A 27,722-nucleotide genomic window follows, 5' to 3' on the forward strand; every position below is an offset into this window, starting at 1 on the left:
AGTTATGTTCTAATGTGGAGTATCACTTGTAAAAGTCCTCCTATTTTCTATTAATACCCTGAGTAAGGATGCCCTTAATGGTGTGTGTAATCCTTAAAATCCTAATTGCTACTGGTTAGCTCCTCCCAAATTTCACTTAATCTCCTGTTAATCTGCCTTTGTCTATCATAAGAAAGTTGACTGCTACAGTTGGTTCCTTTCTATATTTTAAAGAAAGTATCTTTAGGAACACACACACATGTATTTATATACACACACATATAAAATCATGCTTATTTTCAGTAAAATGAATTTTCATATTCTATTTTATTTTTCTTTGCCATCTATTTGCAAGAGAATTCTTCAACATAATCCTATAAATCTTGTTTAACTTGATATAAATATACTAGAAATGAGTACTGTTTTTTCAGCTTTATTTAGCAGAACTTGAAAAATCAGACAAAAGAACTGGCATAAGGTGACTTGAGTATGTAGATAAATTATATTTAAAAACAGGAATTGGAAAATAATCTCATCCCATTCTTGAGTTACTTATAAATTCTTATGTTTATTTATTTATTTATTATTATAGACAAAAAATTTGGAGTGAAGTCTAGAATCAATGGGGCCTTAACTATAACTCTGAATTTGGTGAAACAAAATTTACAGAATCAACGTTTGGTGCTGCCTTGTCTTCAGCTTTTACGAGTGTATTCTACCAATCGTAAGTGTTGTAAAGGTTCTTTCAGTTTACCTGATTTACAAAGAAAAGTCCTACATGTAAAGCAAAAGAAAACTGTAGTTTTTCTCAGTAAATTACTAATAATGAGCAATTAACATATTTGAAAACAGTCAGAATTAATCACATTGCTTATAAAAAAAAGCTTGTAGGAGTTACAGAATACAGAGTTAGAATTTTGGTTACCTAGTGATTAAGCTTCTGCCATTTTCATGTTTGGAATGCCTTGGACGTGAATTTTAAAAAATATAAATAGAAATAAAAAGGTAATTCTTTGGATGCAAATAAAGAATCCTTTTAAGCAAGGAACCAGAGCCAAAGCTTGAATATTACACTTGATGTGTTGTCTGCTAGCTAATAAAAAGGTTTAAAAGAGTACTTTAACTGGTGATACCTATCAAATATTCATCTAGAATTACAGAAGCAGCAGAATACAGAAGGCACTAGACAGAATAAAAGTAGAGAAAAGAGGTAAGAACAGAGAGGCAGCAGCGGGTCTGGAAATTAAATGTACTGATGAGTTCAATGAACAGTAAATAACTGAACTGCAGAGAAAAGAGTCAACAACTAACAGGGGATTTAATAAGACTAATAATAGCTCCTATGAATATAATTCTTTAAGGTTTAAAGAGGAGTTTATATAGATTATCTCATTTGATTCTCAGACCAACCCTGCAGGCTATGTGTCATTTTACAGGGGAGGATATTGTGCATTTCTGTGTGAGATAGGAACATCATCAGTGAATCTTTGGACAATACAGTTAGCCCAGTTCATAGCCTATGAGGCATTCATTATTTACCATAGAATGGTGACCACCTAAATACTTCAGCCTCATGTCTCATTCTGTTCCACTTGAACCATATGGTTTGAGCCTAGAAGGGTCTCAGGTACCATATAGTTCAATTCTCATTGTACAGATGAGAGAACAGGTTCAGAGAGGTCAATGAAATGTTTATCTATGGTCACACTAGGAGAATATAATAAAAACCAAAAAAAAAAAAAACCCCTAAAAAATTAAAAGTCTCAGTTAAAATCTTACCTTCTACAAGATAATTATCACCTTACTCATCGATAATGGCTAAAATATTACTGGGATTTTGGATTTTAAAAAATGTTGCCTCATAAAGCTCTGTTTTCAAAACATTATTAAACTCCAATTTTAGCAGAATTTTTTATCTGACCACTTACACATGAGTTTTTTTAGATACTTAGAACCTTTATTTGATTACAAAAACAGAGGCAATATAGATGTTTACTTTTTTTTTTTTTTTAAAGAAATCTAGGTACAATCCCATAACATCTAATTATGGTGAAGATTTCTGTTTGGCAAAAGGATATCAAAGCTTTGTGACTACTTAAGTGATTAACTTATTTAAAGGAATATTTGGTAAAGGCAGATTTGCATCATTTGGACAGTTCCTTAGGGTCTCGTGATAAGATCTCTAGGTGAAATTGATAATCTACCCTGTAATTGAATTATAACATTTATTTTAATAAGCAATTTAAACTACATTAAAAAAAATATTTTTAGAGCACTTTTGGGCATTTTATGCAGACCTCTTTCATGAGAATTCTCCAGATAGAGGTGTTTGTTAAATTCTTCATGAAAGAGTGTTCTGAATTATTTTTTAAAAACTTTTTCTCTGCAGTATATTTCTCAGGTTTTTTCAGAAAACCTTCCTTACAACTGCAGTCTATGACCTGACTTGACATAGGATTTTGCTTGCCACTCTCTTATATCTAACGGTCTTAATATTCCATTAAAAAGCAACAACACCTTTTTACCCTGAGTTATTGGGTATGTACTGTCTTCATAATTGGTGACTTAGTCCTAACTAAACCTTTAACCCTTTCCCTCCTTGAATACATTTAGTAAAATGTGAGCATTTCACATATAGCATGAGTATGCTTATTCAATGAGATATATATTGTATATGCATACCAGTAAACATCTTTAGTTATTATGGTTTAAAACTTTTCTCTTTTTATTTTTAGCTGTCAATGCAGTGTCCTTAGGGAAAAATGGAGTTGTGGAACTGATGTTTAAAATCATTGGCCCTTTTAGTAAAAAGAACACTGGCCTTATGAAGTGAGTACACAAATGTTTTGTAAATAGAAACAAAAGTACAACCTAAACTTCTCTGTGCCTTAGTTTTCTCATGTGTAATGCTAGAAGGTTTGATTAAAAACTGAAGTTCTTTTTAGCTCAAAAACTCCAACTTTTATAAAGTTGGAGTTTTTATAAAAACTTTTATTATATAAGAAGACTTAAATGTTTATTCATACCTTTTGTTTTTGTATCAGTCATTTTCAAGATAGTCCTTTTCCCTTCTCAAATTGAATCCTTTCTTATAACAAAGAAAAAAAATAAGCAAAAACAATGAATATTGTTACCACATATCATTTGTATGTGCATCATTCTTCCCCCGTAAATACCCACTTCTTTGTTGAGAGGGAGGGTATGTTTCATTTCTTGTATATTCAGGAACAAAATTAATAATTACAATTACTTAAAATTCCACATCCTGTTAGTGTTTAAAAAATAATTTACATTTTTGTAGTCATCACACCTGCTGTTCTTCTAGTTCTATTTACTTCATTCTGCATCATTTCATATAAATCTTTGCATGTTTTTCTGAATTTCTCACTATACAATATTTGTCATTTCTAACTATACAATAATATCTTTTTGCACTCATATACCATGATTTCTTTACCGATTCTCCAATTGATGGGTACCGTTTTGGTTTTTAGTTTTGAAATTTAAAGATAGGTGAAAGAAAAATCTGTAATTTTAATTTTATAAGCATAAATTAGCTTAAGAGCTTCAAATTTTATATAACCTTAAGTATTATGCATTACAGAATAGAAAAATCAGGTCACTGCTATTGGATGAAGTCTTTTCATCCCATCCTTGTCTGAAATCAGTTTAGTTTGTTGGGGTTTTTTTATTGTCATTGTATGAAGTATGTGCGTTAACTCATGTCTTCCCTTTTTGTTATAATTATCACTGTTATTTTCCCTTTCTTCTTGGTCTTCTGCACATGTATCTTTAAACTCAAATTCCAACCATTGTTTTGTTTCTTCAGTATTATTTGGACAGTTCACAAACTGAAGCAATTAGGATTTTCTTCTAGGTTATCCTGCCTGAATTATGGTAAAAAGTAGGAAATTGCATATGTGGTTATATTAATAAGATTGTCAGATAATGTGGTAGATCAAGATAATTTTTTTCTAATGAACAATATCCTAGAACTTAAGATCAGATTTAACAAAGCAAGAACAAGAGCTGTTTTCATATTGATATTAAAGATAATCTTCATACCTATATTATTTCTATATTTGATCTTTGAAATATTTTATAATAATTTTTCTAGTTTTTCTCCCATTACTTTCTAATGATTGTACCTTTTATTTCTTGCCCATGCTACTAAGTTAAACATTCTAGTTAAAAATATATTCCTTGGGGTGGCTGTGTGGCACAGTGAATAGAGCACCAGCCCTGTATTTAGGAGGACCTGGGTTCAAATGTGACCTCAGACACTTAGCACGTACTAGCCGTGTGACCTTGGGCAAGTCACTTAACCCCAATTGCCCTGCCTTCCCCCCTCCAAAAAACAAAAACAACAACAAAAATATATACCTACTTATAATAATAACTAGAATTCATTTTGTGATTTACATATGTTATCACATTTTATATTTCCAGAGACAGGGAAGAAATCTTTAGTATGGAAGCATCACAGCAGTAAACATGTTTATAGCATTTTGCGTGTATTCATAGTCATGTAGTAATCAATAATGACTTAAAAGAAATCTTACAAAAAGATTATATTGAATGCTATATTTATTTATGTGATTCCTCTGTTGCCTTGGCCCCCATCATTTCCCATATTCATTTTGAAAGTGGTAGATTATTAAAACTTCTAGATATTTGTTCATGTTGACCTTTGGCAACCTTCATTGATCTTTGAGATTGCTACTCTTGTTTACTAATGAACACAGAATGATGAAGAAATGATAGATAAATTTAATCTAAATCTTTTCCTTGGCAATTTCTATTGTTTATTGGGAATTTAATCAAGGCTATTTTAATTGACTGTATATTTGGTTGTTTAAAGGAGATGATTTATAGATGCTTGAAGAATGATATTTACTTTTAGAATTACCTTATTTTCTCCTATGTTGCATACCCTAGCCTGGGGTAAGGTGGTCCAGGAAAGTACTAATGACATGTGGGTGTGTATGTGTGTATGAGTGTATGTATGTATGCATGTATATACATACATGTGTAGTTGGACCCTAATCCTAGGATTACATGTGTGTTACCAGGTTCTGTTTTCCTTTGCAGCTTTGCTCCTCTTAATGCTTGCTGCTTCTTTAAATTAATTTAACCGTTTGTCCAGTGTTCTATTATTGGCATCAATGTTCTTCTAAGAACAACAGCAACAATAATAATATTGAGAGACAGCTCTGCATAGTGGTTGGTGAGCAGGCCCTTGTGTTTGAGAGATCTGGGTCTTCATGTTATTTTTTAATGTACTGGTTATGTGGCCCTGGGCAAGTAGCTTCACCTCTTAGTGCTCATGCAACTCTTTGGAGCTGTACATTGCTGAGCAGATGTGAAGTTGGATCGGGAGTGGGAATTTATTTCCTGGGAGTTCTCCATACCAATGAAATAATAGTCTGGCCCCAAAATAATAATAACTGATATTTTAATAGGAGCATAATGTTTATTTAACTTATTTCAAAATAGTCCCAAAACTTGGATGTGGTAGGGAAAGGGCAGAATTCATGTGAAGGAAATATGTAAAGAAAAAATGGATGAATAAGTATGATATGTTGGTATAGAGATATTGTTGTAGTTTTTACTATTCAGAGATACATAGAAAAAAACTTATGTAGAGCAATTGATTGAAAAATGAATCTTAAACCTAGAATTTCTGTGGTGAATTTTTATAATTTCTTTAAGCTCATACAGTCTTAACAAGAGGCAGAATTGTTTTCAAATACTTTTCTTATGGTTAAGCTAAAATGAGATATTTAGAGCATACTTTGCAAACCTAAAGGCTCCATATAAATGTTAGTTATTATTAAGTTTGATTTTTATACTTCAATTGTAAATGAAAACATAAAGCCTGCCTTTTTTGCAAGACTTGCTTTTTTCCAATGGATTTTTGTCATTTCTGCTGCAGTTCAGTGGAGTTACTTTTTGTTTTGTCCCTTTTTCTTTATGTTTATTCTACTCTACTAGACGTCCCTTTTTCTTTATGTTTATTCTACTCTACTAGACTACCCCCACTATTCCGTGTTAAGTTTTCCTGAATGCTCATGAAACACTTCTGTTTCTCCTTACTGTCCAAAATTTTATCAGTCACAGAAATTTCCTTGCTCTAACTTAGCCCCAGAGCTCTTGATGAATAAGCAGGTCTTCCCATATTACATTGTTGCAGTGGCACAGATTCATTTCATTCTTCCACATTTTATTTGCCTGCAGTTCTGTTCCATATTATCCAAATAAAGTTAAATATATGATATTATAATTCTAGTTTAGTATAGGATACCTAGATCTTTACTGTATATTGTTTGTTGTCATAAGAATGGGTCCATTGGAATTATCTATTTATACATTATAAGTTATTAGGATAAGCTTTCTCATTCTCTTTGTGTCTTTTTTTTTTCTCTATCTCTTTGTGCCTCTGTATCTCTCTGTTTTTCTTGGGGTAGATAACATATAGCAGCAGCAAACATTTATTGAACATCAACTAAGTATACATTGCTGTATTGTTAAATAATGTTTTGTTGTGTTTTAAAGTTCTGATTCAGACTTCTTGCTTTCTAGTAAATGTTACCTAGCTCCACTCCAACTTTGATCACATTATTTGTTCATAGAGCTGTGCAGCTTTTTGCCCATTATGTCTCACCTATAGTTTTGTTCTTTAGATGTTTCCATGAGTTTCTTTTTTTGTCTCTTCATTTGGATTTTAAATTTCTGTAGGGAAGGGACTGTTGTTTTCTCGTTTACCATAATCGAACTTATGGTGCTGGATGTCCAGCTGGCACTTTTTTTTTTTAAGCAATTGGGGTTAAGTAACTTGCTCAAGGTTACACGGCCAGTTATTTCTGGGTGTGGTGCTGAGTGTCTGAGCCCGGATTTGATCCAGGTCATCCCGACACTGGAGCCGATGCTCTTACTCGCTGTGCTACCTGGCCGCCCCTGGCACTTTTATTAACAGCTAGATTACTTAAGCATGGATATACTTGTAACATTGACAAGTTTTTACTGACTGATCCTTTGTAGAATATTTATACTATGACTTGTGTTATTTAATGTTCTTTCGTAACTTGCCTATACTTGCTTATACTCTTAATGAAAATAATTGTGGCATATATGATCTCTTATATTAGATATTTCTTAATTCATTGCCATATTTTCCAGAATTTATTTTTCTTCTACTTGGATGAAATATGTGTGTTTTTCTTAATTATGCCTATATACTGTCAAAGCTAGATGATTGTGAATAGATTCACAATCTTTTACTCAGTATTTGTGCTCAAAGACAAACCCTCCAGATTTTTAAAACTATGAGTTCTTTAGGGATTTTAGTGATTGATAGTCTCATTAGTGGCTTACCACTCAAAAATAATGAGGAACTTTATGTATAAGCTTTCCTTTCTAAAACAGTTTAAACTTGTTATATTAATGTCCAAACTTAAAAACTAGTTGGTAATATTATATAGTTGTAATATTTTGAATTTAGCAAATCAGAAGGACTTCTGCAGACCTTACAGTTTATAGTGGCAGATTCAAGGGACTTTTGGGGGCTAGAGATTGTAACTTTTAAAGCGACACAATTCCTGGGTAGATTCTTACAGGCTCAGATACCTACACAATGAAAATCAGTTCCATCAGGCTTCCTTCGGATAAAAAGACTTAGACGTAAGTAAATTTTTTGGCGTGTACTTCTTTTGACATTTTATCTTAATACATCTAACTTTTAAGCTGGATAGATGCATGTGCTCAAAGTACTTTGAGAAACTATGAAAATAAGTTCAATAAAAATAAAATTTGGAATGAATAATAGAAAAATAACTTGAAACATCTATATGAATTTACTCTGTTGTAGACTAATTTTACTAGTTTTGTTGTTGTTTTGTGTTTTCTTGTTGTGTTGACAGGGTTGCTTTAGACACACTTGCTGCATTGCTAAAATCAAGTAAGTTTTTAAATACTAGAAAATACTAGATAATATCTTATAGAATATTCTATCATGTTAAAGAAATTGGAAACAAGATTAGATTTAAATGTTTACCCTTCAGTAATGTTAAAATTAAATAATACTCAAAGTAAAAATTTGATTTTTAGTTTTCCAATTGTCCAATAAAATGATCTCATACTTGATAACAAATGGTGGAGCATTATGTCAACCTAGTGCATTGGCTTATTCCTAAAATAGAAATGTAAAGAACAGCTGATAAGTACCTGACAGAGAAGAATGATTTATAAGAATCCTTATTTTAAGGACTTCATACATAATTTTGAACACTTATTTGAAATGATGATATTTTCTTTATATAACATTAAAATTTTTTAAAGTGTGAATCTTATCATTTAAATACAAATTTGTATTTTTAATAAATTCCAGAAATAGATCTTTCCTCATTTGCAAAATAGAAGGAAGAATGTCAGCTTAGGTAGTTCTTTTATCAATTTCCTTTAACATTCTTGGCCAACTAGCTATGTTAGCTATCTAGTTCTCTTTTTCTTGCTATGTAAATACTTAGCATTTATTTAGGTTAATATTGGTTCCCCATTAGTAGCATCAGTCAATGGGAGTGTTATTTATTTAATATGTAAAGAATAATTGACTGACAAAACGAATAGATTATTTAATCCCAGCTATAATTTTGATAATTTGCTAACATTTGATAATTTTAACTTCTGGTTAGCACTTTAATGATGCTAGAAGTTTATGAAATTAGAGGAGAAATAATTAACCAGAGGTAATAAAGTATTTGTAAAGGCATAAGATCAATTAATCCTTCAGTCTGAACTATTAGTATTGTTTTGGGTTGTTGAAATGAGGCAAGTATTATGCAATAGATCAATTTGTAATCCCATTTAACTAATTGAGAATTTCAGTATTTCAAGGATCTGTGATTTGTCTCTAGGGGAGTTTATTCCATTAATTTAGACTGCCATCCCTTCCGGTTTTGTTTGATTCTGTGGCCAAATAAAAATTTGTCATCTTGTGGTCATCTCTCTGATAATAAGCCTTATTGAATTTAATTAATCCAGTCCTTGAAGAGAGGTATGAAGTAGTACTCAGAACCTGCTAGAATTTTCCCTCCATAGCATAAACTTTGAGAACCATTATTATTTCCTTACGACAAGGTGGCATTGGGTTATGATTTTAGGTGGAAATTAGCAGTTTACATACTGAAGTGTGCTACTGTTTTCTAATAACTGGCCTTTTCACATTTTTCTTTAGATTTGCTTTATTAAACTTTTATTTAGGCACATTTCATTTAATATGGGTAAAGGATAAAAGGTTGTCCTTCAAACTATTCGTAGTGCTTCTTTAAGTACAGCCTATAGTTATAATAAAGATCTCACACACAGGTAGTATGAAATGAGAACTGATGCTAGATGGTTTAAAAGAGATTTTCCTTTAGCAGTATCATTTGGGAACATTTTTATGTAACCTTGATCCAATCCTAAAATAATAAAATGATTAATTTTAAAGGAGAGATTACTGATAGTTCTAATTAATAGGTGATATAAGTCAGCAGTTCTCAGACCTCTTTTATTAGGTAGCCTGTATGCATTAAATTTTTTCTGTTTCACTGTTGTTTGGAGCAGGAAAGGCAGGGCAGTTAGGGTTAAGTGACTTGCCCAAGGTCACACAGCTAGTAAGTATTAAGTGTCTGAAGCTGGAATTGAATTCAGGCCCTCCTGACTTCAGGGCCAGTGCTCTGTTTACTGCACCAACTAGCTGCCCCCAACACTGTTGTTCTTAATCTAAATAGACACTATATATTTATATAGTAGGAGAAACAGAACTGACAGAGTAGTTGGGCAATAATATTAAAGGCAAAGGCGGCCAGGTGGCTCAGTGAGTAAGAGCACCGGCACCAGAGTCGGGATGACCTGGGTATCGAATCTGGGGTCAGATACTTAGCACCACACCCAGAAATAACTGGCCATGTAGCCTTGAGCAAGTTACTTAACCCCAATTGCTTAAAAAAAAATATTAAAGGCAGTTGATAAAAATTTTAAAAGAAGTTAAAAAAAGAAACACCTAAGCTGATATTCTTTCTTTTGGAAATGAGGAAATCTCTATTTCTGGAATAAAATTTATTGCACTGCATATTTATGTTTAAACAATAGAGGAAAGCTGTGTGACACTTTTGAAATAATGTTATTGTTAAAGATTACTTTAAAAATTAAGCAGTTGTAAATTATTTCTGACTTAAAAACATTTTAAACATATTTACTTGTGGAAAAACCTTATTTTCTAAATTGACCATTAAAATAAATGAAATAGATATTGTACATGCTATTGAAGATATTTAGAATATAGGGAAATGTGGGGCTCAGGACATGTAGCTTTAAGCAGCTTCAATAGCAGTGTTATGTAGTATGTTTACCAAAGTGTGGATGAGTACTAGCTAACTCCCGAAGTGAAATTTTTAAAATCTACTTTTTTTCCCCTGAAATGTAGGTGAATTTTATGCTAGACCTTCATGTACACAAAGATACTCTTACGGGGCGGCTAGGTGGCACAGTGAATAGAGCGCCAGCCCTGGAGTCAGGAGGATCTGAGTTCAAATGTGGCCTCGGACACTTAACACAAAAAAATTAGCCACGTGACCTTGGGCAAGTCACTTAACCCCAATTGCCCTACCTTCCCCCCTCCAAAAATAAAAAAAAAAAAAGATACTCTTAATACTCCAGTAAGAACTTTCCTTGCATAGGTGTATAAGGTTTTTGTTTTGTTTTGTTTTAAAATAAAAAGCAAAAAAGTTGAGCAACTTTTAAAACACTTGTAGTGAAGAGGAAAGCAAGGGCCAGACTTTGGAGTAACTGAAGATCTTACTAGAAGTAAGAAGTAGCCCTTCTCTTCCTCCTCAATCCAATTTGTGGTATACACCAGCAGGAGGAACAGATCCTTGGCACCTTAACAAGTGATTTGATTCTTACCTGAATTGACCAGTTAGGAACATTCCAGTTAGACCAAAAAAAAAAAATCAGGTAAATTAATTTGAAATGGTTGTGTATATAAACAAACATATCTGTGAACTTTAGGGATTTTGTCACAAAAGAGCAGATAATGATAGTTTCTACTACATATAATGATGTATCCAGTGGGAAATTTTCTGTCTAGTTTCTTCCTTTTGTGGATATAAATAAAAGTTCCAATTGTTAGGGTGTTAATGATTTTTATTTTCTCAGGGCTCAATTATTCCCCAGGTATAGAAAAGCATCACAGTAGTAGTTAGTAGATTGATACTTCTTTCAGATAGCTAAGGATCCTAGAGCCTGACTCTGTGGCCTACTTCAGGGTCCACATCTTAGAATCATTTAAAGGTGACAGTGGACTAGGGATAAGGTTAGTAATTCTAATAAATATATATATCATGCAGATTTATCACATTGTGGATGCATTTTAACTGCCCTTCATTGTAGTAATATTTGGATCAATGTATTAGGAGACTAAAATTCTGCTTTAAGTTTTCAGTTGTAAAGTGTCTTTACATTAGGTATGCTGTTTAGACTTGTTAATTTGTTTAGTGTGTAACAACAAAGCTGATGAAATCTCAGGTCCAGAACCTTCTTCAATTTCACCCCTTCTTAATATTAGGGCCACTTAAAAATATGTCAGATATTGTTGATTCATTTCTTGGTAACTTTAGTTTGATAAGGCAAAGCATGTACAATCTTTTGAAAATAAAATTTACAATTTAAATCAGCAGTGATATTTTTATGTGGATGATTCAGAAATGCTGCTTTTCTGATCATTTCCTATTAAATTTAAATTCATAAAAATGTTGACAGTGTAACTTTAAGCCAAAGGAAGCATGACATATTTACACAACTGATAAAGACTTTAGAGAATAATTAGGCTTTTAATGGAAATAGGTTCACTCAGTTAATGGTAGAATAGAATGAATTGCCACTATTGTAGTCATGCTTTTCCATGAACTTTAAGCCTTGAAACCATATATCAAGTTAATACATGAAACTTTTTTGTTAATGAAAACTTTTTTGAGATGACCCTGATTCTAATATAGAGATCCTGATGCTTATAAATAACTGAACGATGTAAAGAGATCTCTAGAAAATGTTGTTTTGTGTTTACTGAAGCTTGTCACATTTATCTAATGGATGGAAAAGTATTTTAAATCCCTGTTGCTAAAAATTTCTTTAGAAAATATAACTTTAGGAGAATGTATCATGATGTTGAATACAAACTAGGTTTGCTATGTTAAAAGAAAAAGGCAATAATTCTAACTTCTGTTATGTTCCACAACTTTCTCTTGTCATCTTCAGTGTTCTTTCTTAATTTTCTTTTGTTAAAGAAACAAATGCCAGGAGAGCTGTAGACAGAGGATATGTCCATGTGCTTTTAACAATTTATGTAGATTGGCACCGGCATGATAATCGGCACAGAAATATGCTCATCCGGAAGGGAATTTTACAGAGTTTAAAAAGTGTTACAAGCCTCAAGTTGGGAAGAAAGGCATTTATTGATGCCAATGGGATGAAAATTCTATATAACACTTCACAAGTAAGTTGATTTTTTTTCCTTTTCTTAAATATAGTGAGGACTTATTTTGATTGTGAGAAAAAGGAATTTATTCAAGAGGACACTAGTCAAGTAATCATTAAAGTAAAAACTTGATAATGATAACTAAAGGCAAATGTTTAAAATTTTCTTTTTTTACATGTAGCATAAATATTGTTAACTACTTTTTGGCCTTCTGGTTAGAAAACTAGTCTCATAAAGACTCACAGAAGATGATTCTTGTGGGTTTACAGAATTAAGAGACTACATAAATGCATGAGTAGAATGAAATTATGTGTAGCTTTTCTGTTCCTATGTTACTCAGGGTTCTTCAGTTCACTGGACATAGTCTTGGACATTCTCCTTGGGGGAATGTCATGATGGCCCCTCTTATAGTAGGTTTGACACTTGTTCATTATATGCCCCCTGTACACCTCCTTTCTTGATAAAATTCTATTCTGGATCTTGAAGGCTTATAGGAGGTATCAAAATATATGTCATTCAGGGTCCCATTATTACAATTTTTGTCTTGTGATTTTACATACCATATTTGTTTGTGGTTCTTTGACATTATAGTTGCCTCTTCCTTTCCCTTTGTTTTACTCTTTTCCCAATATACCCCCACCCACAACCCACCCACAAATAGTACCTTTTCTTGGAACAAGGAAAAAGAATTAAGCAAAATTGACTGGCAAAATGATTGCATCTGATTGTGTATTTTCTGCACCCATGGTCTTACTTTATTAAGAGGAGGGCAGTTTGTTTCATCATCAGCAAGTAAACAGGAAACGAATTGGTTTACTGAGATTTTATCACAAAGAAGTTGACAAAGTCTTTTATGTTTTTCTTATGGAAATGTGTGATCCAGGTGATGCTACAGTTAGATAGATTTAAAACTGGTTGAACAGCTGGACTAAAAGAGGAATCATTAATATTTCAATGTCATCTTGGAAGTAGGTCTCTAGTGGAGTCTCTTGCAGATCTTCCTTACTTTTTAAAAAAAAGTGATTTTTATCAGCAAGCAGGATAAAGTAATTAATATTTGCTTATTAAATTTTCTGATAACACAGAGCAGAGAGGTGGGGATGGGAAGTAAGATGATAAAAACCCTGAATGACAGAGTCAGGGTTCAAAAAGATCTCAACAAACATATATTGGACCAAATGAAAGAAGATGGAATTCATGTATGAAAATTTATTTTGGAATTTTATACTTGAGATCCAAAAATTAACTTTGCAAGTATAAGATGGGGGGAAAATATGACTAGGCAGTAGTTCATTTGAAAAAGATTTAGTGATTTTAGTAGACTGTGAACGTAAATATGAATCAACAGTATGTTATGGTAGCTAAGAAAAATACTACAACCTTGGGCTACATGAAGGAGAGGTATACTTGGACTTTTCATGACTGATGAGGGTCTGAATTTCCTCTTCTCTGCTCTATAGTATTGTAGTATATAGTATTATTTGGGGACTGCATTTTGGGTAGGAAATTGATGATCAGAAAGCATACAGCAGACAATAAGGATGATGAAGGGCCTCAAAGTCATGCCATATGAACACTGGTTAGAAGGAAATGGAAATGGGGAAGAGAAAAAGTAAGATTAAACTTGAAAGCGGTGTGTAGGTATTTGAAGGCTGTTATGTATAAGATATATTAGATTTCTTCTACTCCAGAAGGCTGAACTGGAAGCAATCGATGGAAATTGTAAAAAGGCAAATTTCGATTTGATGTAAGGAAACACTTCTTAAAAGTTAGACTAAAATGGAAGAGGTTATCTTGGGAAGTAGTGATTAGTCCTTTTTAGAGGTTTTCAAGTCAAGTCTGGATGACAACTTATCAGGTATGGTAAACTAATTAGCCTCTGAAATCCTTTGATCCTCTGAAATATCCATTACCACTACAATGCAAGTAGCCTGAAATTTATAATCTTAAGAACTGAGACCAGATTATATTTAATATTAGGAGAGATACTTGAGGTATAAAAGAAAGCTCTAGTTAATTGAAAAAGTATACATTTTGATTTCTTTCAGTTTTTGACTTGATAGCACTGTTGTTAAGTCAACAGTCATTAAGTGCTGATCATGTACTATGCACTGTGCTAAGTATACAACTACAATAAAGAAGATAGACTACCTTCAGGAAGTTTACATTCTAATCAGGGAAGACAAAACATAAAAGGGAATTGAAAAGTATGTGTGGGGAAATATTGGAGGGTTTGAGGATGACTTGGTACCTGAATGAGGGGTTGGTGGTGAACTATAGAGTATCAGAAGCAGAGCCAGGAAGGAAATGAATCATGGCTAGCCTGGGTCTGTTCACACAAAAAGTACCCATTGATGGGAGAAGGATCTGGTGTTGTAGAGAAATATTTTAGGGTAAGAAGGTCCCAGGAGTTGAGGCAAGTTCCAAGAGTAAACAAATTATGACCATTCTCTTCTGATGTGGAGTTTGGAAGCTAACCTGCATACTGAACCCTTTAGTTATGTCTGAAATTACAAGTTACTGAAATTCATTTTGAACATTTCTCCAAAGAAATACAAAGACAGACATCACAGTTATATTAGTAACACACTTAAATTCATTCATTTTAGAATACATCAGTGAGCTATGATTTCATTGGTTAATTTTGGTAATCATTATTTGATGTTGATTTTCTACCGATATAAATTGAAAACCCCTCCATAACTTAGTTCATGGTTTTCATGAATTACTGTTGATAAAGAAATCCATAAACCATGTGCTAACCTTTGGGTGATAGGCCTCTTCACTTACTTGCTGGTCCTGAAAAACAGACATGTATCAAACATATTCTATCAAGTAGTATGAGTACTCAAAGCCTTTCTAGTTTGGTTGGACCCACCTTAGTTTGTTTTCTGAAACTATAACCTTGAATATCCATATTTTCATCATACCATGGTAAAACATAGAAGTAGGATTTTAGTGGAGATCATATCATATTAATAAGTATTATTAAATATTTTTATGAGTAACATTTAATATTTATTTGCTGAAGTAATATTTTCTTACATTTGAAATAAGTAGTGGTCATTTTTTAATCTTTCTGTTGACCTGTATAAAATTATAAACCAACAGATGATCATGTATAATCCATTACTGATCATATTGGTTGGAATAAAATCGACATCACTTCAGTCGATACGTATTTAGATAGATAGAGGCAGTGAGCTATAGTGACTAGGGAGCTGTCCTTTAAGTCAGGAAGACCTGACATGGTTTCAAATGTACAGTGGAAAGAACACTGTCTTTGGCCAGTTTGACTGGTGTTCAAAACCTATTTCTGTCACTTGCTTCCTCTGCAACCTTGTGCAAGTTACTTGACCTCTTTGGGCCCATTTTCCTTAACTGTAAAATGAAGGGGTTGAGTTAGATGGTCTCTAAGATCCCTCTCAGATCTAAAACTATGCTCTTTGATGTGTATATTGGCTATTTGATCCTAGACAAGTCATATAATTGTTTAGTATCCCAGGTAACTTTCTTAAGACTATAAATTACAGAGTAGCTACTATATTGGTAAAGGGATTTCCTCATTAATTCCTGCATCAATAAAATAAAAAATCTGGGGGGCAGAGCCAAGATGGCGCATAGAAGTGGGAAAACTCCCTACGCTCCCCCCATACCCACCTCAAATACCTATAAAAAATGACTCTAAACAACTTTAGGGTTACAGAACCCACAAAATGACAGAGAGAAACAAATCTGTTGAAGACAGCCCAGCTGGCCAACAGGAAGGGTTCATCACAGCACCATGGGAGCAGAGCCCAGCCCCACCTGAGCCTGTGGTTTTAGCCTCAGGGCCGCCTAACTAGGGCTAGTGGGACATTGGGAGAGTAGGTCAACAGCAGCTGTGGCAGTTTCCAGAATTATCAACCCGTAAATGCCAAAGACAAAGTGAGAGGTCAGTGTCGACTTTGGGAACAGGGAGTCTGGGAGTGCGATCTGGCCTCTGCCCCTGGAGGGAGAAGTAGCTGAGATGTGGCAGCTACGGCTGCATGGCTGCTTCAGAGCTCTTGGCCTGCAGATTGTAGGGGGACCAAGCAACCATTCTGAGGGATAATCGCTCTTGCTTTAACCTGCTTGGATCTGGATTGTTGTCTTGGGTGGAGGTCCTGGGGTGTGTGACCAGGTGCCAGAGCCTGTGGAGGCTTCTGAGAGGGCACCCAACTAATAGCTCTGGCAGCTGCAAAACCCCCAGCAATTTGGGACAAAGCTGTGCTCCCAGGAAGCAGAGTTCTACTGTGGCAAAAAGCTCAAAAGTCAAGTAATTGAGTGGCAACATGAGCAAGCAAAGCAAGCACAGCCCTCTGACTTTACACTCCTATTTTGGGGACAAAAAGGATCAAAGCATGAAACATGAGGAAGACCGCAAAGTCAGAACTCCTGCACCAAAAGCTTCCAAGAAAAATACGAGCTGGTTATAGGCCATAGAGGAGCTTAAAAAGGATTTTGAAAACCAAATAAGAGAAGTGGAGGAAAAATTGGGAAGAGAAACGAGAATGATACAAGAAAATCATGAAAAGTGAGTCAGAAACTTGACTGAAGAAAATAATACCTTAAAAAATACTAACTCAAATGGCAGAAGAGGTTTAAAAAGCCAATGAGGAGAAGAATGCCTTAAAAAGCCAAATTTGCCTGATGGAAAAAGAATTTCAAAAGCTCACTGAAGGGAATAATTCCTTCAGAATTAGATTGGATAAAATGGAAGCTAATGACTTTATGGGAAATCAAGATACTATTGAACAGATCCAAACAAATGAAAAAATAGAAAGTAATGTGAAATATCTCATTGGAAAAACCACTGACCTAGAAAATAGATCCAGGAGAGATAATTTAAAAATTATTGGACTGCCTGAAAGCCATGACCAAAGAAAGAACCTAGAAATCATCCTTCAAGAAATTCTCAAGGACAATTGCCCTGATGTTTTAGAACCAGAAGGCAAAATAGAGGTTGAAAAAATCCACCATTTACCTCCTGAAAAAGATCCCAAAAAGAAAACTCCTAGGAATATTATAGCCAGGTTCTGGAATTCCCAGATCAAGGAGAAAATATTACAAGAAGCCAAGAAGAAACAATTTGAATATTGTGGAAACACAATCAGGATAACACAGGATCTGGCAGCTTCTATATTGAGGGATCAAAGGGCTTGGAATATGATATTCCAGAGGTCAAAGGAGCTGGAGTTGAAGGCAAGAATCACCTAACCAGCAAAACTGAGTATAATGTTTCAAGGGTTCAGTGAAAGGATTCAGAGGACTTTCAAGCATTCTTGATGAAAAAACCAGAATAGAAATATTTGAATAGAATTTTGAATGGGATAGAATTTCGAATAGAAAATTTGATATTCAGATACAAAAAGGAAGAGAAGCATGAGAAGATAAACAGGGAAAAGAAATCATAAGGAACTTATCAGAGTTGAAGTATTTATACGCCTTCATGGAAAAAACAATAATTGTAACTTAAGAAACTTTTCTCAGTATGAGAATAGTTGAAGAGAATATAAATGTGTGTGTATATATATATGTATACATACATGTACATGTCTATATAGGAGGGTATATAGGCATATGAATACATATGTGAGTATGTATATATATATGTGTGTACAGGTATACATAGATAGAGGGCACAGGATCAATTGAATAGGAAGGGATGATACTCAAAAGGTGAAATTGAGAGGTGAGAGAGGAATATAATGAGAGGAGATGAGGAGAGTCATAATGGGGTAAATTATCTCTTAGAAGAGGTAAGGGAAAACTTGTTACAATGGAAGGGAAGAACGGGAAGGCAAAAGGGAATGGGTCAACCTTACTCTCATTGAATTTGGCTTGAGGAGGGAATGATAATACACACTAAATAGGGTATCTCACCCTACAGGAGAGTGGAGGGGAAAGGGATGAGAGGGGGCATTATGGAGGAGAGGGCAGTTTGGTGGGGAGGGAAGTTAGAAGCATACACTTTTGAAAAGGGACAGGGTCAAAAAAGTAAAGAATAGAACAAGTGCGGGGTGGGATAGGATGGAGGGAACTATAGCCAGTCTTTCACAATATATCCACCATGGAAATTTTTTGCGTAGCTACACATGTACACATGTATATTGAGTTACCTATCCTCCCAGTAAGGGTGGTTGATGAGGGAGGAAGGGAAAGAATCTGAAATTCAAAGTTTTAAAATGAAATATTTAAAATATATATATATATATTTTACATGTCACTGGGAAATAAGATATACAGGCACTGGGGTATAGAGATACATCTTCCTCTATTGAAAAGTTGGAAGGGGGGAGAATATAGGAGAGAGCAGATTGGGTGAGGAAGTATACAGTGGGATCGCTGTTTTGGGGTGGTGGGTAAGGGAAAGATGGGGAGAAATTTTGTAGCTCAAAATCTTGTGGAAATGAGTGATGTAAACTAAAAATAAACATAAAATTTAATTAAGAAAAAAAAACAAGGCAATTATATAAACAACAAAAAAACCCCATTTAAACCAGAAAAAAAAATAAAAAATCTGTAGAAAATCATATAGTGTGACCCATCAAAAAGGTATAGTCACAGAGTATTACCTGCCACAAAAGTTCTTTGATCTCAAAAGGTTACTGATCATGCCATACATAGTGTTATCTGGGGTACCGAAACTCACCCAAACTATTGCTTACTACTAGTAGTGAATAATGACCTGGTTATCATTTTCTTTAAATATTATCAGAGTTTTCATATTGATGCTAAAAAGGAACTCTCACATTTATAATGGACAAAAGTATTTAAAGTTATACATTGATATAAAATAGATATTTTTAGTGAAAAATATCAGAAAAAAGCATTCTCCTCTCAAGATTCCTAAAATTAGTTATTCATGGTGATTACATAGTGTTTTTTCCCTTTCCTTTAAAAATAGGATTGCTTGGCAGTCAGAACTCTTGATCCTCTCGTCAACACGTCCAGTCTGATTATGAGGAAATGTTTTCCTAAAAATCGTCTTCCATTACCAACTATTAAAAGTGCTTTTCATTTCCAATTACCAGTTATTCCTGTGACGGGACCTGTGGCTCAGCTCTACAATTTACCGCCTGAAGGTATGATTAACTATCTGCCATTCACAGTTATTTTTATTTTTTTGTCTACTTTTCTTGTGGTTGAATTGAATAGAAAAAGGAAGACTTAACATAGTAATCATATTTTACTTTACTTCATTTAATAGTCACCTGTTATTTTAAAAAGAGAGTCTGAGTTTCAGGTTATATTGCCAGAAGAATGCATTTTAGTACAGGGATATGTGTTATATTTTTGAATGTGAATTATAAGAGAATTTCATTAGGTAAATATAATACAAAACTTTTAAATAGCTACTTATGATTTTTAAATTGTATATACATATATTATTAATATATAATCAATGAGATTAATTGCTGCATTTTTACCTATTAAGTGAACTAAATAAAATTTTCATTAAAAGTCTTATGGTTTTCTGTCTCTCTGAAGATGTTATTTATTTTTTTCTTTTTGGAGGGGAGAGGGCAGGGCAATTGGGGTTAAATGAGTTGCTGAAGGTCACACTATTAGTAAGTGTGTCAAGTGTCTGAGGTCAGATTTGAACTCAGGTCCTCCTGACTCCAGGGCCAGTGCTGTATTCACTGCACCACCTAGCTGCCCCCTAAAGACATTTATTTAAAAAATTGCACTTGACTTATCTGATTGAAGATATTAAGATTTATTTTTTGGTTTAGATAAATCGGTGACTGAAATTGTTTTAATTTTGAGCTAAATTTGCATATGTATATGTCAGAAAATGAGAAGTGAAATTTTCAAGAAGTCTAGGATCACTAAGATTTATTAATTAGAAAATTAGTAAAGCAGAAAATGTTTTGGAGAAGGGAAGATTTGTTGGGTATAATGTGATATTTTTTTTTGTCCATATGCAGTGAATAAAAGAAGAAAATGTTTTATAATAGTGCAAATGGTGTTAATATGGAAAACGCAAAGTTTAAATTTTAAAGTAGTAAAATGATGACACATTTAAATTTAGGCCATGGAAAGGTCTTAGAGAGGATGTGGTCCTAACAGTGATGTATTCTGTAGTGCATGCATACATGCCTTTCTGTGTAACTCTTGTACAGATTTTCTCATAAGTTCACCACCAGAGGGCCATTCACTGAATGTTTAGGGACCTTCCTCCCTTTCTTTTGATATTATGAGAATGCTGGTGGAGCAAATGTGTTATCCAGCAGTGTCTCATACTCTCACCATGTAACTAATTCATCAACTTTTTCAAGCATGCATTTCTTTGATGACTTCCTTTGCTCTTCTTCTTTATGCCTTACTTTACTATGTGTTTTAGCCTACTTATATCTACCATATACTTTTCTATTTCCCTCTGAATAACATTAAATTTTAATTCTTTGAAGTCATGTTCCAAGACTCTCAGCCATACAGCAGCACCAGTAGAATATTTTTTATTTTAAAAATGGGCCTCTGTTTCAGAAAGCAGTTTTGGGGTTATTAAAGGACCTTTGCCTTTTTCCCCTCAAAATCCAACTAACTCTTTTCCTTTTTAATCCTGGTACTAATTCATTGTCCATTTTCAGGATATATACCAAATGCATATGTTGATACATATTCTCTTTTATTGTCCATCTAACTGTATATCAGAGTCTGACATAGGCATTCTTTGTTTGCATTGGGGATGATTAGGTCAAACTCTTTTGAGTGGTTATAGATCTTGTCCAGGAACCTCTGCAGTAGTTTGATGCTTAATACAATCAACTCAGTGTCATCAGCAAATAGGAGTAAGTAGAGGATCTTAGGGAATCCCTCTTCAATTTGGACTCTGTGCTAGATCTCCTCCTTAACAGTAATATATTTTGGTAGTAATAATAATTTAAATTGTATTATTATCCACACATTATTATTCTTAATATTTAATGGTTAAATCTGTAAAAATTCCTAGGATACTATATTCAGAATTCTTTTGTTGTAGAAACGTTGTATTAAAAATATTTCAATAACTTTCATGGTAAAGATTCAGTGAACATATTATTTTCTAATGAGGTGTTTTATGTAAAAGTGCCTTCAATTTTTTTTTTAAAAGCATTGTGCAAATATAAGGAATACTCTATTGCTGTTGTCAGACTGTTGTTAGCTTTCTGTTTACCTTCACCATCTAAGGGCGTATGGCTCCATCTTCTGGTTAGAACTTAATGAATAAGTAGTCCCTTTTCCACGTCAGAACAATAACAACTTTCAGACCAGCCTTTTGAGTTAAAAAAAAAATCTATTGTATAAAATATTTATTTTGCCTGGTTTATAGAACAATCTGATTCATCCCCTTTTCTGTTTAGCTGAGTTTACTATATTCTAGCTAATCAAGAAAATATTCTTTTTCTTAGTACTAGTCTCTCAGTCTAATTTGTTTTGTTCATTTTTCTCCAGTAGTCATTTTTCTCAGCTCATGTATCTGGCTGTTGCTTATAAATTTATTTTAATTTTTTGATCCTAGAGCTACACATTCACTAGGGAGAAATAGAAGCATCAGTCAGCAAATCTTTATTGAGTTTTTCTTATGTTCCAGGGAGAGGGAGGGAATGGGTATTTCTGTAGCACCTTCTATGTGCCAGGCACTGTGCTAAATTCTTTACAAATATTATCTCATTGGATCTCCCAACATCCCTGTGAGGTAGGTGATGTTATTATTCCCATTTTACATTTGAGGAAACAGAGGTTAGATGACTTTTCCAGAGTCATATCTCTAGTAAGTATCTGAGATTGAATTTGAACCCAGTTCTTCCTGATTCTAAGCTCAATACTCTATCTATTGTGCCACCTAGCTGTGGTAGTAATAGGTTATACAAAGATGAAAATGATATATTCTGTTTTCTCGAGGAGCTTATATTGTATTGGGGGATACAACTTCTGCACATATAGGCATATTCTATATCTATATTTGTATATTAAGTTCTTTTGGGGAGAGGGCACTATTAATTTGAAGGATTAAGAAAGGCTTTATGTAAAAGCTGCCACTTGAATTGAATTTTTGAAGAAAATTAGGGATTATAAGAGTTGGAATGAGAAGGGAATGCATTCTGAGTATGAAGGACAACTAATGCAAATGGAATTAAGAAATTGAATGTCATGTATGGGTAACAGCTATAGGTCAGTTCAGTTTTACTACATAGTGCATGAAAGGGAGTAACAGGGCTGGAAAGGTGGGTTGAATCTGACTGGTAAAGGAATTTATATACAAAACAAAGGAGTTTATATAATATCCTGTAGAGTCATTGGATTTTATTGAGCAGAAGAGTGACATGGTCAGACCTGTGCTTTATAAAAATCATTTTGGTAGCTATGTGGAAGATTGGAAGGAGGGAGACTTGAGGTGGGGAGAACAGTTAGGAAGCTTTTCAGTATTGATGAAATGAGTGATGATTAGATTCTGAGCTACAGTGGTAACCATGTGAGTAAAAAGAAGGGGAAATATGCGGGATATTTTAGAGGTAAAATCAACAAGACTTGCCAGTTGACTAGATATATGAGTTGAGGGAGAGGAAGGAGTAAAAGATGACTCTGAGATTATGAACCTTCCCAATTGAGAGGATGGAAATGTACCCATGGCTGAAATACAGAAATTTGTCAGAGGCGTTAGTTTTAAGGGGGAAACGGGAGGAAGAGATAATAAGTTCTTCTTTGGATATGTTGAATTTGAGATGCCTTTGGACAATTAAATTGAAAATGTATAGGAGATAGTTGGTGATGTGAGACTGGCGCTCAGGAGAGAAAATTTTGCTGGATATATAGAGTTAGAAGTAATCTTTATAGACATGATAGTTAAACCTATGGCAGCTGACCAGGTTAATAAGTAAGAAGCTGAAGGGAGTAAAACCCAGGATAGACATAGCCTTTGGAGTACATTTGCAGTTAGGGTGGATGCAAAGGATGCCAGCAAAGGAGATTGAGAGAGCAATCAGATAGATAAGAAGAGAACTAAGCGTAGTGTCAGAAAAACCCAGACAGAAGAGAGTATCGGAAAAGAGCATCTCTTATTTTCTCATGGACAGATTCACTGGTAGGGACTTTTTATATATCCATAAAAGACACTAATGTGATTTTACCATAAATTTTACAGTCATGTGCTATTCAAGCACAAGAAGTGAAGGGAGAACCGTAACAGAAGGTGCTATTTAATTATTAATAACATAATTATTTATAAATATTTATACATTTGTGGTAGTTTATGCTGTGAATTTTTAGTACTTTAAACATAGCAGTCTTCCCCAGGGTGTCACTTTGTAGAAAGTTTGCTTCTCACCTACTTATAGAGCCTTTTGTATCACAGTGGATGACGTAGTAGATGAAAGCGATGACAATGAAGACCTTGAATTAGAAGCTGAAAATGAAATTGAGAATGATGATGATATAGACCAAAATTTTAAGGTTGGTATAAATGTTTATTGTCAATTAACTTATACAATATGCATTACTATTGTAAAAAGAAAATAAATTTAAATAATGACAGAACTTTATTGCTGAATTTGTACCCATTTTTTCTTTTCACTTTCTTTTTTTCAACAGTGAGAGTAAGCTATTGCAAAGAGAAGTAAAACTTTGTATTAAGTCCTTATAGTGGAAGGGGCCTTGAAGTGTTATCTAATTCTCTCATTTTGACTCTAGGAAGGATTTTAATATACATATAATTAAAATGTAAAATGATAAAAATTATTGTACATTTTACTATTTTGGAAATAAACTTTATTCCAATATTTAGCTCTTTATATCATTAGAATTTCTCTTAGTAGCTTCCCTCTTTACTTCTCAGAGAACTATACCATATAACATTTTTTTTAAAAGAAAAAGAGCAAGAAGGGAAAAAAAACCTCAGCAAAACCAATTGATATGTTGAAATGAAGTCTGAAAACATGCAGTGTATTACACCCATGGATTTCCCACCTCTGCAAAGGAGTGGGGTGGGGGTGTATTTTTGGGTCATATTTATTCTTTGCAGTTTTGGAACATTCACTTTTGATTGTTTTGTGGTAGTTCTTTACATTTACGTTATTGAAGTGTACATTGTGCTTTTAAAGATTTTTAGGAAAGTGATTCTGTATGTGTGTGTATGTATACACACATACATATATACATACATGCCTTTCCATACACACACATCACTACCTTATTATAAGTAAGATTATCCTTTTGGATAAGAATTTCTTTTGTGTATTAACTAAATAGAGTCCCTTGTGCAGTGGATTATAGGACATTGTGAACATTAGTATCAATATAGAAATACTTGAAGGATCTGTGAATTGGGATAGATACTCCCTCCATGACCCAACTCATATGTTTTGGTAGATGGTATTTGATAAGTTTATTGTGCCCTGAAAAATTCAACTCACTGGGTGATGACCCTCTATCTCTAGAACTCACTGGAAATACTTTATTGTATAGAAAGTAGAGTTTTTCAGATTGCTGAGAATTAATGTTTTGTTTGTTTGTTTTTGTTTTCTTTGGAGGCAAGGCACTTGGGGTTAAGTGACTTGCCCAAGGTTATACAGCTAGTAAGTGTTAAGTATCTGAGGTCAGATTTGAATTCAGATCCTCCTGACTCCAGGGCTGGTGCTCTTATTCACTATGTCACCTAGCTGCCCCAAATTAATGTTTTAAGGGCTAGAACTTAATTTAACAGTTTTGATGGAAATATTTCTCAAGCCTATGCTACCTGACTTGTTTAAATAAAATATATTGAACATAATTTAACCTCCCCTTGAAGTCACTGTTATGGACATTAGTGATTGTGGTGTACCAGTTAGATTTAGGTACAGTATAGGATTGAATAGGAACTCTAATCAGCCAAGTGACCCATGATTCCACAGGGCCAAGGATAAAGCATCTTTGTGGAGACATAATGGACTTAGGTTGCAGAATATGGTGTATATTTTTGAATAGGGTCAGTGTAGCCATTTGTTTTGCTTCACTGCATATGCCTGATGTTTATTTGTTAATGATGGTTTTATTTTTGTTTTGTTTTTCAAATGTGTGTATGTATGTGTGGTTATGGGGAGAGGGAAAATAGATTTTTAAAAATATAATTTAAAATATAAGACATTTTGCTTTCTTGAAAAAGTACCTAATTTACATGTGCTTTTTGGTTCTTTTTCTTAGTGTAGTGCAAATAGTTATTAGTTTGCTCTGTATGACTGAATCCTGTTTATTGTTTCCATGTATACATAGTAGAAATTTTCTGTGCTTTCAAGGGCTGCAGTATTGAGGTCGAGTTTGCTATGCAATGAATAAGGCAAATTTACTTCCCTAGTGGAGTTAATAATAATCAATCAAGTTATTTTAAGGCCCTTTCTAAATTTGGGATCAGAAAACTACTGTAGATAGCAGTCGATATGATCAGATTCCCAATTCTTCTTGATCTCTCAGAGTGGGATATTTGTCATTTCTTGAAATCTCCTCTGAACACACAAAGTACTTTTAACTAGGCCTGTTTGGCCACAGACTTTTCCACTTCCAGTGGATACTTCTAACCTCTCCTTCAGTTTCAACCTTTCCTCCCAGAGTATGGCACATAGTTTGCTTCTAATCTGTCCAGAACGGACAGACTGAATTATATTTCATGTTTTGTGGAGTATAGGATGTCAAAATTTTCAAAAGGGTCATGGATAGAAGAAGTTTGAGAAGGACTTATATGTTATTAAGTGTACCAAAACATTCCCCTGAAATACCCCCCAAATCCATGTTACATAGTATATCTCCTCCACCAAAAAGCTGGTTTATTAGTTGTTAACAGAAATGAAGGTTGGTTCTTTTGCTTTGATAACATGTTAATAATAACATTGACCATTGTATTTAACCAGAATTTGTTGCCTCTCTATTTATACCACAGCCACCCTCGCTCAGGCCCATACCATCTCTTGCCTGGATTACTGCAGTTTTTCTCCTATGTAGTCTCCCTGCATACAGTCTCTAGTCTCTCTATCTTCAGAAGGCTTTTTCTGAATCTCCAGGTTGTTATATTCTCCCCTCTCCACACCACCATACAAATTGCCTTCTGTATGGATATATTTATTTACTTCTCTGTGAACATGTATTTCCTGAGTAGATTGTAAGCTTGGTCAGAGAGACAGTCTTACTCCTGTCCCAGCATCAGTGCATGGAACAGATTTAAGCATTTGTTGATTAACTGATGACTTTATTTATGTATGTATCTGCTCTTTTAACTCTTCTTTATTTACTCTGCATCCCTTCATGCAGCTCTTCCCATGTTTCTCTGAATTTTTTATATTCAAAAATCACTAGTATAGCTTAGTTAGGTTTCTTTTAATTCAACTTTTTAAAAAACTGAACCTCAAGTATATATTTTACAGTTTGACTCTTTTGAATTGGTTTAATACATGTCTTAATGCTGTGATTTTCTTTATTAAAGAACACTTAAAATGTTAAATTAGATTATTAAAAGAAAATAAGTAGGAATTATTACAAAATTTATTTTGTTTGTCCTTTGGTGATTTGGATTGCATTAAATTGAGAGTCTATTCTGGTTTATTAAAGGCATACCTAACCCTTGATATAGTATGTTTTGATTGTTACAGAATGATGACATTGAGACTGATATCAACAAATTAAAACCCAAGCAAGAACTAGGACGACCAATAGAAGAATTAAAAATGTATGAACATTTTTTCCATGAACTTTCTGATGACTTTCAGGTAAAAAAAAAGCTGATTAATCCAAGTCCTTAATGTTTGTTCAGTTAAGAATTCTCTTCTCTTGTAAATTGAAAGATATTTCCTATTTTGCTTTTAATTTTGAAAACAAGAAGGGATTTTTCCTTTGTCAGTAATTATTTAGCCACGTGACCTTGTGCAAAATACTTAACCTCTCTGGATTTGCTTTATCCATAAAACATCCATAAGTTGCTTTATCCATAAAATGAATGGCAAAAGCCAGGAGTGATGGCATTCACTTGTAGTCCCTGCTACTGGGGAGGCTGAGGCTGGTGCATCACTTGAGTTTGGAAATTCTGAGCTGCAGAGGGACTAAAGCCAACTGGATGTCAGCATTAAGATCAGCACCAAGTTGACGAACCCCTACGAGCTGCTTAAGGAACAGTGAAACTGCCTAGGTTGCAAATGGTAGTCAGAGCTTTCTTGCTGATCAGAAATGGGGTCTGACTTGTGAGTGACCAGTGTACTTTTAGCCT

General features: G+C 33.8%; 1 protein-coding gene across 3 annotated transcripts in view; it reads left to right on the forward strand.

Moving 5' to 3' along the window:
* AGTPBP1 (ATP/GTP binding carboxypeptidase 1) overlaps nucleotides 1-27,722 on the forward strand; it is a 238,964-nt gene that overhangs the window by 92,185 nt on the left and 119,057 nt on the right. For all 3 annotated transcript variants that reach the window (XM_069105050.1, XM_069105046.1, XM_069105052.1), the window contains 7 exons: nucleotides 572-703; nucleotides 2,715-2,808; nucleotides 7,899-7,936; nucleotides 12,303-12,511; nucleotides 19,422-19,599; nucleotides 23,853-23,950; nucleotides 27,112-27,228. In XM_069105050.1, the coding sequence (XP_068961151.1) occupies nucleotides 572-703; nucleotides 2,715-2,808; nucleotides 7,899-7,936; nucleotides 12,303-12,511; nucleotides 19,422-19,599; nucleotides 23,853-23,950; nucleotides 27,112-27,228 (866 nt within the window). The remainder of the gene's footprint in view (nucleotides 1-571; nucleotides 704-2,714; nucleotides 2,809-7,898; nucleotides 7,937-12,302; nucleotides 12,512-19,421; nucleotides 19,600-23,852; nucleotides 23,951-27,111; nucleotides 27,229-27,722) is intronic.

This window comes from Petaurus breviceps, unplaced genomic scaffold, assembly GCF_028583685.1.
Source record: "Petaurus breviceps papuanus isolate PSGF00001 unplaced genomic scaffold, PetGlider_PUasm1.0 138, whole genome shotgun sequence".
Lineage (NCBI taxonomy): Eukaryota > Metazoa > Chordata > Mammalia > Diprotodontia > Petauridae > Petaurus > Petaurus breviceps.